This window comes from Somniosus microcephalus, chromosome 6 (assembly GCF_052327205.1).
Source record: "Somniosus microcephalus isolate GS21.2 chromosome 6, FLI_Smic_1.0, whole genome shotgun sequence".
In the NCBI taxonomy this organism is placed as follows: domain Eukaryota; kingdom Metazoa; phylum Chordata; class Chondrichthyes; order Squaliformes; family Somniosidae; genus Somniosus; species Somniosus microcephalus.
In genome coordinates, this window is record NC_140992.1 from 279,135,554 (window position 1) to 279,149,500 (window position 13,947).

General features: G+C 53.7%; 1 protein-coding gene across 1 annotated transcript in view; it reads left to right on the top strand.

The window, feature by feature from the left end:
• pepd (peptidase D) overlaps positions 1-13,947 on the top strand; it is a 214,165-nt gene that overhangs the window by 108,054 nt on the left and 92,164 nt on the right. The window contains 1 exon segment of the mRNA XM_085991901.1: positions 11,625-11,671. Coding sequence (XP_085848027.1) covers positions 11,625-11,671 — 47 coding nt within the window.

Below are 13,947 nucleotides of genomic sequence, written 5' to 3' on the forward strand. Positions count from 1 at the left end.
AATATATACAGTTAACTACAGAGTCTGATGAATGACATATTTCATCACATTCACCCCTTCTACAGATTTAGTCTGTCCAGGGGTGTGATAGTCCTCTGTGACCGACGTAACGGTTGCGGTGCCGCGGGTGCCGGCTGGGTGTCCCGGGTGGTCTCCTGGGTCTCTGCCGGGGGCGCCACCGGGGTTGTTGACGGAGTAGGTGGTGGGTGTACCGTTGGCTGGTGTTCTTCCGGGGGTGATGAAAAATGAGTGGGTGGGTAATAGTTGTTGTGGTTGTTGTTGTTGTAGTCGTTGTCGTTGTTGCTGTTGTTACCGGCTGGGGCGAGGTCTTTTATGGACACAGTGTCCTCCCGTCCGTCGGCGTGCTGGACATACGCATATTGTGGGTTGGCGTGGCGCAGGTGCACTGGCTCCACGAGGGGGTCCGTCTTGTGGCCCCTCACATGCTTCCGCAGAAGTACCGGACCTGGGGTGGAGAGCCATGACGGTATGGATACGCCTGAGGTGGATTTCCGGGGAAACACAAACATTAGCTCATGAGGCGTGGCATTAGTGGCGGTACACAATAGTGACCGTATTGAGTGGAGCACATCTGGGAGGACTTCCTGCCAGCGGGTGATAGGGAAGCCCTTGGTCCTTAGAGTTAGGGTGACTGCCCTCCATACTGTCCCGTTCTCTCGCTCCACCTGACCGTTACCCCGGGGGTTGTAGCTGGTGGTACGGCTCGTGGCAATCCCCTTGGACAGCATGTACTGGCGTAGCTCTTCACTCATGAAGGCCGCCCCCCTATCCGTGTGGATATAGCTTGGCATACCGAACAGGCAGAACAGGCTGTTGAGGCATTTAATGACCGTGGCGCTGGTCATGTCTGGGCAGGGGAAGGCGAATGGGAAACGGGAGTATTCGTCCACAATGTTCAGGAAGTAAACATTGCGGTCGACGGACGGGAGGGGGCCATTGAAATCTAAGCTAAGCCGCTCAAAGGGCCGTGTAGCTTTGATTAGGTGGGCTCTATCAGGGTGGTAGAACCGAGGCTTGCACTCAGCGCAGGTGCGGCAGTTCCTGGTCAGAGACCGAACTTCCTCAATCGAGTAGGGTAAGTTGCGGGACTTTATGAAGTGGAACAGCCGTGTGACCCCTGGGTGGCAGAGGTCGTTGTGGAGGGTCTGTAGCCGATCCCCGGTGGCGTTGGCACACATCCCTCGTGAGAGGGCGTCGGGGGATTCGTTAAGGGCCCCCGGCCGGTATATGATGTCGTACTCGAAGGTGGAGAGCTCGATCCGCCACCTAAGAATCTTATCATTTTTAATCTTCCCCCTCTGTTTATTATTGAACATAAACGCTACCGACCGCTGGTCGGTAAGTAGGGTGAAGCGTTTGCCGGCTAGGTAGTGCCGCCAGTGGCGCACTGCCTCCACGATAGCTTGGGCCTCCTTTTCCACGGAGGAGTGTCTGATCTCGGGCCCCTGGAGGGTCCTCGAGAAGAAAGCTACGGGCCGCCCTGCCTGGTTGAGGGTGGCCGCCAAGGCAAAGTCAGACGCATCACTTTCCACTTGAAAGGGAGTGTTCTCGTCCACTGCCTGTAGCGTGGCCCGCTCAATATCCTGCTTAATGCTTTTGAAGGCAGCATAGGCCTCAGCAGAGAGCGGGAAAGAGGATGCTTTCAAGAGTGGACGGGCTTTATCGGAGTAGTTCGGGACCCATTGGGCATAATACGAGAATAACCCCAGGCACCTTTTCAGGGCTTTGGGAGTGTTGGGCAGGGGCAGCTCCCGTAGGGGGCGCAATCGGTCGGGGTCTGGTCCGATTTCCCCATTCTCCACCACGCTGCCTAGTATGCAAAGGCGTGTGGTGTTGAAAACGCACTTGTCCTCGTTGTAGGTGAGGTTGAGTTTTTGTGCGGTTTTTAGAAACCTCGCGAGGTTTGAGTCGTGGTCCTGTTGGTTGTGGCCGCAGATGGTGACGTTGTTGAGATAGGGGAAGGTTGCCTGCAAGTGGTGGTCATCGACCATGCGGTCCATCTCCCTCTGAAAGACCGAGACCCCATTCGTCACCCCAAAGGGGACTCTGAGGAACTGGTAGAGGCATCCGTTTGCCTCGAAGGCGGTGTACGAACGGTCCTCTGGTCTGATAGGGAGCTGGTGGTACGCTGACTTGAGGTCGATGGTGGAGAACACCCAGTATTGGGCGATTTGGTTCACCATCTCGGATATGCGGGGTAGCGGGTAGGCGTCTAGTTGGGTATAGATGTTGACTGTTTGACTATAGTCAATCACCATCCGCTTCTTCTCGCTACCCCTCACCATCACCACTTGGGCGCGCCACGGGCTGTTGCTGCGTTCAATAATGCGCTCCTTCAGGAGCCTGTCTACCTCGGTCGCGATAAACCGCCTGTCCTCCCAGCTGTACCTCCTGCTTTTGGTCGCTATTGGCCGGCAGTTAGGGGTAAGGTTCGCGAATAGCGAAGGCGGCTTTACCTTCAGGGTAGCCAGGCCGCGCACTGTGAGGGGCGGCTGGGTCCCACCGAAATTGAGCGTGATGCTTTGGTGGTGGCACTGAAAATCCAGGCCCAAGATCACGCTCACACATAAATCTTTCAAAATTAACAGTTTAAAATTATTATATACGCTGGCCTAGAAATTCAGTGCCCTTAGCGCCGATTTTGCGGCGCTAGAGGGCCTAGCGCTGCAATTGGCGCCGGCGCCGAAATTGCCTGGGGCCCTTCCGCCGCGGTAGACCGGTAGCGCTGCGCCGGCACCGATGACGTCATCGGTGTGCGCAGCGTCCCGGTTGCCATGCCGACGGGCCCCAGCGCCGAAATTCAGTTGCGGCCGCCTCGCCCGTGGCAGCCGCAACTAAGACTCTGGCAACAGAGTCTTACATGACTTTGCGCCGGCGCATTAAAGGCCCCGCGGCGGCCGGCCGCCTGGCCGCAGCTCCCTCCCCGGACTCTTCCCCCCCCCCCCCCCCCCCGGAACAGAAGCAAGCCCGGCACTTGTCCGAGGTGCCGGGCTCATTTTTAAAAAGATTTTCGCGGGCCGCGGCCGGGTGCAGGCAGCTCCTCCTTAAGGGAAGGAGGAGGCCTGCACTTCCCGAACCTGCCGCACCGCAGCGGGCGCCGCAGCGCCGGAATAGCGCCGAAATTCAGCGCGTTGCGCCAGTTTTCAGGCGCAAACAGCTCTCGGCAGCGCCGGCAGCCGTTTGGGCGCAGAACTATTGAATTTTGGGCCCGACCAGCGCGACTTAGCTCCGGCACTAACTTCCGGCGCTAAAGCCCTGGCTGCGCCAAAACTCAATTTCTAGGCCAGTGTCTTTAACGGACAATCGTACCACGCAGTAACCCGCAATAGTCGATATCTGGGTTTTGTTGGCCATAGAGATCCTGCCCTGAGTAGGGACTATAGTTAGAGAGAGTCGTTGTACCAGATCAGGGTGAATGAAGCTTTCCGTGCTCCCGCTGTCAATTAAACATTTAACCTTGCACCCATTTACCTCAATGTCCACCATCGATTTGGATAGTGGGTGCGGTCTGGACTGGTCCACTGTGATCGACGCCACTGTAGGGCCCTGATCGGGACAAGATGGTGGGCCACACGAGGCCGGGTAAGATGGCGTCCACACTGTCTGCTCGCGAGATGGCGGACCCCACGAGGTCGGACAAGATGGCGTCCAAGATGGCCGCTCCCACGGCGCGCACGCGGCGGTGGCGGTTTTGCCTGCGGGGTTCCCTCTGCACACCTTCCCAAAATGCCCCTTCTTACCGCACTTAAAGCAGGTGGTGCCTTTCGCCGGGCACAGGTTCCTGGTGTGCTTCGGCTGCCCGCAGAAGTAGCATTTGGGGCCCCGAAGCGTCGCGGCGGTCGTAGGGCTTCTGGGGGGAGAGCAGGGCCCCGACGGTGTTGGGCTACCGGGCTGGGAAACAGAGGCGGCGTGGGCCGCGTGGCCTGCCGAGTAGGAGTCAGAGTTCTTCTGAGCCTGATCCAACGATCGCGCTGTGTCTACAGCTTGTGTTAGATCTAGGCCCGTTTTCTCCAGCAGTCTCTGCCGGATATAATTAGAGCTAAGGCCTGCGATAAAGGCATCCCGAATCAGCTCGTCTGTGTATACCGTGGCTTTCACGTCTTTGCATTTGCAGTCTTTGCCAAGCACTTTTAGGGTGACTAGAAAGTCCTCTAGCGACTCTCCGGGTCGCTGTGTGCAGGTAGCAAGCAGGTGCCTGGCGTACACTTCGTTGGTAGGCCGCTGATAGTGGGCCTTTAGGATGTTGCAGGCATCCAGGTAGCTGGCGGCGTCTTGTATGAGTGGAAAAACCCGGTGGCTTACCCGATTCTGTAGGATCCCGAGTTTCACATCTCCGGTGGCTGTAGAGGCTGTGACAGCTTCGGAGTTGGCCATAAAGAATTCCAAGCACTGGAACCAGTGTCCAAACCGTGCCGATGCATCCGAAGCATGCGGGTCCAAGTCCAAGCGTTCCGGTTTCAAAAGTTGATCCACCGTTAAAAGTTTGCTAATAAAATTGACGTGCCTCAATAACGTCAAGACTCGAAGTTAGCAGAATAAAACAAAGGCTTTTATTAGCAAAGAAAGGATGCTGGTGGCTGCACCTAGCTTCACCTGGCGTGCTGCTGTTCTACTGCAGGACAAGCCTGGACTTGTCTTAAGTAGGGCCAGGTATGGGCGGAGCCGACACACAAAGGGGGCGGTGCCCTATACACAATACAAGGTACAAACACCGGAGCAGGCAATACAATATATACAGTTAACTACAGAGTCTGATGAATGACATATTTCATCACAAGCGGATACTGTGTGGTGACCCTGTCGGTTAGGGGCACGGAATATAAAAACTTTAAACTTCTCGTCCTGCCCCAGCTCTGCGCTGCCGTCCTACTAGGGCTGGATTTCCAATGCCACCTCCAAAGTGTCACTTTGGCATACGGTGGACCCCTCCCCCCACTCACGGTCTACAACCAGCAGTTTTTAAACCGCCCGCCGCATACCACCTGCGGCCTCTCCACTCTCAAAGTCCCGCCCCCCTCCTTGTTCGCTAACCTCACCCGCGACTGTAAACCCGTCGCTACCAAGAGCAGGCGGTACAGCGCCGGGGACAGAGCTTTTATTAGCTCTGAGGTGCAGTGTCTCCTGAAGGAGGGCATCATCGAGGGGAGCACCAGCCCCTGGCGTGCCCAGGTCGTAGTCGTTAAGACCGGCAATAAAAACCGCCTGGTCATCGACTACAGCCAAACCATAAACCGGTACACCCAGCTGGACGCATACCCCCTCCCCCGCATATCTGACATGGTCAACCAGATTGCACAGTACCGGGTATTCTCCACCATCGACCTTAAATCGGCCTATCACCAACTCCCTATCCGCCCTGAGGACCGCCAGTATACCGCCTTCGAGGCGAATGGCCGCCTCTACCACTTCCTTAGGGTTCCCTTCGGCGTCACCAACGGGGTTTCGGCCTTCCAAAGGGAGATGGACCGGATGGTTGACCAGAACGCGCTGCAGGCCACGTTTCCTTATCTAGATAACGTCACCATCTGCGGCCACGACCAGCAGGACCACGATGTTAATCTGGAGAAATTCCTCCGTATGGCCCAACGGCTGAACCTCACTTACAATAAGGAGAAATGTGTGTTTAACACCTCGCGCCTTGCCATCCTCGGCTGCGTAGTAGAGAACGGAGTCATCGGCCCCGACCCCGAAAGAATGCGCCCCCTCATGGAGCTTCCCCTTCCCCACTGTCAAAAGGCACTGAAGAGAACCCTGGGGCTCTTCGCTTACTATGCCCAATGGGTGCCCAATTATGCGGACAAAGCCAGACCCCTCATGAAGTCCACCTCCTTCCCCCTGACAGCAGAAGCATGCGCAGCCTTCTCCCTCATAAAAGGAGACATTGCGAAGGCCACAATGCACGCAGTGGATGAGTCCATCCCTTTCCAAGTGGAGAGCGATGCATCCGATTTCGCCCTAGCTGCAACCCTTAACCAGGCGGGGAGACCTGTGGCCTTCTTCTCAAGGACCCTCCAGGGCCCTGAGATCCGACACTCTTCTGTCGAGAAGGAGGCCCAGGCGATTGTGGAAGCGGTACGACGCTGGAGGCATTACCTGGCAGGCAAACGATTTACCCTCCTCACCGACCAGCGTTCGGTTGCTTTTATGTTTAATAACAAGCTGAGGGGCAAAATCAAGAACGACAAGATCTTGAGGTGGAGAATTGAGCTCTCCACCTACGAGTACGATATCTTGTACCGGCCTGGTAAACTCAACGAGCCCCCAGATGCTCTATCACGAGGTACATGCGCCAACGCGCAAGGTGATAGACTGCGGACCCTCCACAACGACCTCTGCCACCCCGGGGTCACTAGACTTTACCACTTCATTAAGGCCCGCAACCTGCCCTACTCCATCGAGGAGGTCAGGACCATGACCAGGAACTGCCAAGTCTGTGCCGAATGCAAACCGCATTTCTATAGGCCGGACAGAGCAAGCCTGATCAAGGCCACCCGCCCCTTCGAGCGCCTGAGCATCGATTTTAAGGGGCCCCTCCCGTCCTCTGACCGTAATGTGTACTTCCTCAACATTATTGACGAGTACTCCCGTTTCCCCTTCGCCATCCCCTGCCCAGACATGACCAGTACCACGGTCATCAAATGCCTGAACGACCTCTTCGCCTTGTTCGGGTTCCCGAACTATATACATAGCGACCGGGGCTCATCCTTCATGAGCGAGGAACTTCGCCAGTTCCTGCTCGCGAGAGGTATTGCTGCGAGCAGGACCACCAGCTACAACCCCCGGGGGAACGGCCAGGTGGAAAGAGAGAACGCGACAGTTTGGAAGGCTGTCCTCTTAGCCCTAAAGTCTAAGGGCCTCCCAACCTCTCGCTGGCAGGAAGTCCTCCCGGCAGCGCTCCATTCCATCCGGTCACTGCTTTGTACCGCCATTAACGCCACCCCTCATGAGCAAATGTTCGTTTTCCCCAGGAAGCCGACTACGGGAACCTCGCTACCAACATGGCTGACTTCTCCGGGGCCCGTCCTGCTGCGGAAGCACGTGAGGACCCATAAAACGGACCCCCTGGTCGAGAGGGTGAACCTCCTGCACGCCAACCCCCAGTATGCCTATGTAGAATACCCAGACGGGCGGGAGGACACAGTCTCCTTGCGAGACCTCGCACCCCTGAGACACCACCGTTATCCCCCACCACTCCCCCAAATCCAGCTCCTGTAGGCGGCATGCCAGAACCCCAGGGGCCTTCGTCGACCACGCAGACACCAGCATTAACATCGGATACTGCACCACCGCCGCCGCTGCGCCGGTCAGAAAGGCTTACGAGGCCTCCTGATAGACTGACATACACGAACTGGTAGTACACTTCACCCCGCCGGACTCAATTTTAAACAAGGGGTGAATGTGGTAAACCACTGTTATCGTTCACTATTGTTACACTGTTGTTATCACTGTTTACACTGTTGTTATCACTACACAAGGTTACCTCTTGCCACGCACACTGTTATACCTAGGCATACCTCAGCTGACTCCGCCCATGGCTCCGCCTGCTTGCCCAGGTATAAAGGTGACCGCTTGGCTAGTATTCTTCCTTGTTGGAACCGATCACCCACGAGGGTGGGCTCTGTTATTTAGCCAATAAAAACCTATAGTTACTATCTTAACTCGTCGCTTTTCATGGAATGAATTGATAGGTATATCACAGGAGATGCTCCAGTTGTAGCATGAGGCGTGTTTCGGTATTTCAGGAAGAAAGCATTCAGGCGCTGCTTTAGAGGAGCATCACTTCTTGCCGCTTTCAACGCAAGTTTCAGCGTTCTGACAAATCTCTCCGCCAATCCATTCGTGGATGGATGATAAGGCGCGGAGAACGTGTGCTGGATTCCATTGCTCTTGAGGAACTCCTCCATCTCCTGGGATGTGAACTGTGTTCCATTGTCGGTCACGATCTGCTCCGGCAGACCAAATCGCCCGAACATCTCTCTGAGTCTCGATGGTTTTCTCCGTAGTGGTAGTGGACATTACTGCAACCTCCGGCCATTTGGAATGGGAGTCCACCGCGACCAGGAACATCGCTCCTTCCACTGGTCCCGCGAAGTCCAGATGGATCCGTTGCCATGGTGTCGCCGGCCATTCCCATGGATACAGTGGCGCTGCTCTTGGCGTATCCCTGGTTGTCTCGCATGATGGGCATGATTTCGCTTCAACTTCAATTTCATGATCCAGACCGGGCCACCAGAAGTAGCTTTGTGCCAGCTCCTTCATCCGGACAATACCACAATGTCCTGAGTGCAGCTCGTTGAGGACATGTTTCCGCAGCTTTGGTGGTATGATCACTCGCATGCCCCAAAGGAGGCATCCTGACGTGACAGACAACTCCTTCCCTCTTGACAGGTAAGGTAGGAGCTCAGATGGTGCGTCTGACACCCGTGATCCGTCTCCTCGCATCACCCGATCCAGCACCTTGGCTAGCGTAGGGTCCACTCTGGTCTCTTTCTTGACCTGCCGGGCCGTGACAGGGGCATTGCTCACCATGTCAAAGTAGAAAATCTTCTGCTCACAGCCTTCAGAGGGCACAGGCAGCGGAATTCTTGACAATCCGTCCACATTGCCATGTGCTGCTGACCTCCGGTATTTGATGTTGTAATTGTGAGCGCTTAACATCAGCGCCCAGCGCTGCACCCTGCACGCTGCCAGGGAGGGTATTCCTGTGTGTGGACCAAAGATCGATGTCAGAGGATGATGATCCGTCAGCAAGGTGAATTTCCTTCCGAACAAGTAGTGATGGAACTTTTTGATTCCAAAGATGATGCCCAAAGCCTCTTTTTCGATCTGCGGGTATTTCACCTCCGCCTTGCGCAGGGACCTTGACGCGAATGCAATCGGCTTCTCTTCGCCTGAGGGAAAGATGTGGGACACGACCGCGCCGACGCCATAAGGCGACGCGTCACAGGCCAGCTGAATCTGCAACGACGGGTCAAAGTGCGTCAACACTCTGGGGTCAGTCAAAGCTGCTTTGGCTTTCTTGAATGCAGCTTCGCACTCCTTCGTCCACGCCCAGGCCTTGCCCTGACACAGCAACTCATATAATGGCTTCAACAGTGATGCCAGCTGTGGAATAAACTTTCCATAATAGTTCAGGAGACCTAAGAATGACCGCAGCTGGCCGACATTTGTAGGTGCAGGAGCATCGGCAATGGCTTTCACTTTCGACGGTGCTGTGTGTAGGCCGTCCACGTCGATGACATGGCCTAGGTACTCCACTGATGGCTTGAAAAATTCGTATTTGTCCTTGCGAACGCGTAAGCCAAATTCTTCAAGTCTTCCCAGTGTCTTCGTCAGGTTCTGCAGATGCTCGTTGTCGTCGCGATAACATTGTACCCCTGGAATGCCGCTTAAGATCTGGTCCATAGCCCGCTGAAACAATGCTGGTGCTGACGTTATACCAAAGGGCAGGCGGCAGTACCTGTAGAGGCCCTTGTGGGTGGTGATGGTGAGGTACTTCTGTGAGTCCTCTTCTACATGCATCTGCAAGTAGACTTGGCATAGATCAATCTTGCTAAACTTCTGACCGCCTGCTAGACCCACGAAAAGATCTTCAATGATGGGGAGGGGATACTGTTCAGCTGAGAGCACAGGATTCACTGTTACTTTGAAATCTCCGCATAAGCGAACCGTGCCGTCACTCTTCATCACTGGTACCACGGGCGTGGCCCACTCACTGTGCGAAACCGGCACCAGGACCCCTATCTTGACCAGACGCTCCAGGTCAGCCTCCACCTTTGGTCTGAGGGCGTAGGGAACGTTCCTGGCCTTCAGGAATCGTGGCTGGCTGTCAGGCATCACCTTGAATTTGACCGTAATCCCCTTCATACTCCCCAATTCTCTGTCTAAGACAGCCGCATGCTTTGTCAACACTGCCGCTAGCCCCGCCTCTTCGACTGACACTGCATTCACTTTTTTCCAATCCAGATTAATTTTCTCCAACCATGGCCTGCCCATCAGGGATGGATATTCACCCTTGACCACGCAAACTGGCAGCATCACGGTTTGCCCATTAAGCTCCACCTTGACCTCCGTCTTTCCCAGCATTGGGACTGTTTCCCCAGTGTAGGTCTTTAAGATGAGCTTGGCCGGCGTCAGTGATAGGTGGTTCAGTTTTCCTTTGAATAGCTTCTCTGAAATCAAGGAGACAGCGGCCCCTGTATCCAGCTCCATTTTGACCGGTATTCCCTCTAGTAGTGGAGTGACTCCGTAGCCTGATGAGTCTCCATTCACCGTTAACACATGGAGATTCAGCTCCCCATCAGAGTCTGTGTCACTGTCTTCCTGTTCTTGTTTCACCATGGGTAGGTTTTTCTTTTTAGAACGCCAGTTGGATGTGTTTCCTTGTTTGTTTTTGTGTGTCTCTGTGTAGGATTGTTTGCTTTGCCCTTTACACACACGTTCAATGTGTCCTTTCTTTTCACATTTCCAACAGGTCAGGTCTTTACGCCAGCAGTCAGATGGCTGATGACCTGACCTTCCACATCTGTAACACACTCTGGCGCCCCTTGCATGCTTATCCGGTGTAGCTGCTACCCTGTGCACTCTTGTTGCAGCCCCCAACAGCTGTGCATCTTTAGCTGCTAACTCCATAGACACAGCGAGCTCCACTGCTGATTTAAGCATCAGTTTGTCAGTCGTGAGCAAGCGCTTCTGTGTTGCTTCACATCTTAATCCACACACAAACCTATCACGGACAGTGTCATTTAGAGTTTCACCAAACTCGCAATGCTCAGTTAGCTTCTTTAGCACTGCAATATATTCGGCTATGGACTCACCCTCCCCTTGGTTTCGTTTGTGAAACCTGAACCTCTCGGCAATCAGCAGCGGCTTGGGTGCGAAATGTGTTTCCAAAACTTCCACAATCTGATCATATGTCTTAGCGCCGGGCTTATCCGGGTGCATCAAACTCCGTAACAAGCCAAATGTTTTTGCTCCGATCACACTGAGGAACGTCGCCACTTTCATGTCATCTTTAATGCCATTTGCAGTCACGAAAAATCCGAAACGCTCTGTATAAGCACTCCATTGCTCCGCCGTTTCATCAAATGGTCCAAGCGCTCCGGTTAGCATAGCCATTTTGTTATCTCTTTTTTTCTTTACAGTCCTTTTCCTCCACTTCGTTTCACTGTATCGTTACTCTCCCCCTTCTTATTTGTGTAACACACGAACCGCCACCTTTACGCAGCGATTGCATCAGCCCTAAACTGCGGGCGCGCCATTGAGAAAAGACAGGAACTTCTTACTTTAAACATCGCCGATTCCAGCGCAAAGTGATGCGCAAGTCCGTCGTCCTCGTCGCCAGTTTTGTTGTGTCTCAAGGGGTTTTATACCCTTACCTATATAACAATTAAGAAGGGCTCCGGGGTGGAGAGTTTAGTTAACGTCCATTTTATTTACAATGTGCTTCTTCACTCAATGCACTACATTTCCCATAGTGCACTACGGTATCCCATGTGGGACAATTCTAATACACATTCAAAATACACAACAGAGATGCTGTGAAATCCTTCGAGAGGTGCCAATTTACACCTGTTTGTTTTATTTCCCCCTCAATCCTCCAGGTAATGAAGGCTGCACAAGTGGGAATGAAGGAATACGAGTTGGAAAGGTCAGAGCATCTCACTTCTATATTTTCAGAGAATATTAAAATGTTTCCTTTCTATTACTTTGCACAACTGGCTTGGGAATACTGTTAGAATTCTTGGAGTGGCTCCAGGCTGCTGGTGTGAAAGATCCTTTCACTTTCTGTCATTTGGTTTTATTTACATGAGCTGGGGAGCAGTTACTGAAAGGACCGACCAATAATATCTCCTTCAGATCCCAGTGGCTCCAAGTTGGCAGTTCACTGTCCAGAATTATTACCTAATGCTCACGTCTTAACATTGACACACGGTGTTGTTCATTCAGATGTAACATCCAAGATTCTGAGGGGGATTGACAGGGTAGATGCTGAGGTTGTTTCCCCTGGCTGGAGAGTCTAGAACTCGGGGGCACAGTCTCAGGATAAGGGGTCGGCTACTTAAGACGGAGCTAAGGAGGAATTTCTTCACTCAGCGGGTTGTGAATCTTTGGAATTCCCTAGCCCAGAGGGCGGGGTAGGGAATTCCAAAGATGTGCGGGTTAGGTTGATTGGCTATGATTAAAAAATTGACCCTTGGTGTTAGGGGGATTAAATACGTGGGGTTACGGGGATAGGGTGGGCTATGTGTTGGTGTAGGGGTTACAGGGATCGGGTGGGATATCTGTCGGTGCAGGCTCGATGGGCCGAAATGGCCTCTACCTGCACTGTGGGGTTTCTGTGGTTCTGTGGCTGTGGATGCTCAGTCGTTGAGTAGATTCAAGGCTAAAATAGATAGATTTTTGGACTCTAGGGGAATCGAAGGAAATGAGGATCGGGTGGGAAAGTTGAGTTAGAAGATCAGCCAAGATCATATTGAATGGCGGAGCAGGCTCGAGGGGCCAAGTGGCCGACTCCTGCTCCTCATTCTTTTGTTCTTGTGTAGAAATAGGAACAAGTTACGGTGCAGGTATTGAGGATCGAGATCACATATCTGATGATGAACCTGCGTCCCCACCCACCCCCCCCACCGAATAGCTGCTTGTTCCCCCTCCCATTGAGGCTGCCTCAGCCAGTGTGCCCCTGCCCTCTGAAGCTTTTCCTCCTAATGTGTCAGCTGTGGCTCAGTGTAGCACTCTCACCTCAGTCAGAAGGTCATGGATACAAATCTCACTCCTATCTAGTCTGACACGCCCAGTACAGTACTGAGGGAGCGCTGCACTGTCGGAGGGTCAGTACTGAGGGAGCGCCGCACTGTCGGAGGGGCAGTACTGAGGGAGCGCTGCACTGTCGGAGGGGCAGTACTGAGGGAGTGCCGCACTGTCGGAGGGTCAGTACTGAGGGAGCGCTGCACTGTCGGAGGGGGAGTGCTGCACTGTCAGAGGTGCCGTCTTTCGGATCAGACGTTAAACCGAGGCCCAGTCTGCGCTCTCAGGTGGATCCCATGGCACTATTCGAAGAAGAGCAGGAGAGTTCTCCCCGGTGCACTGGCCAATATTTATCCTTCAACCAACATCACTAAATCTGGTCATTTATCTCATTGCTGCTTGCGGGAGCTTGCTGTGCACAAATTGGCTGCCACATAGGACTCTTACCTCTGAGTCAGGTGCCTGTGGGCTCAAGCCCTACTCCAGGACTTGAGCACTGTCGGCGGTGAAGTCTTTCGGATACGATATTAAACTGAGCCCCCATCTATCTGTTGACGTGGATGTGACCGATCCCATGGCACTATTCAAAGAGGAGCAAAGAGCTCTCCCAGTGCCCTGGCTAACATTCATCCCTCAACCAACTTCACCAAAACAAACACATCTCATTGCTGTTTGTGGGATCTTGCTGTGTGCAGTTTGGCTGCTGTCATAGAGTCATAGAGTCATAGAGTTTTACAGCACAGAAAGAGGCCCTTCGGCCCATCGTGTCTGCGCCGCCCATCCATCCCTGTCCAGTCTAATCCCATTTTCCAGCATTTGGTCCATAGCCTTGTATGCAATGGCATTTCAAGTGCTCATCCAAATGCTTCTTGAATGTTGTGAGGGTTCCTGCCTCCACCACCCTTTCAGGCATTGAGTTCCACATTCCAACCACCCTCTGGGTGAAAAAGTTCCTCCTCAAATCCCCTCTAAATCTCCTGCCCCTTACCCTGAATCTATGCCCCCTTGTTATTGACCCCCCCACTAAGGGGAAAAGTTCCTCTTTATCTACCCTATCTATGCCCCTCATTATTTTGTACACCTCAATCAGGTCCCCCCTCAGCCTTCTCTGCTCCAAGGAAAACAACTCCAGCCTGTCCAGCCTCTCTTCATAGCTGAGGCGCTCCATCCCAGGTAACA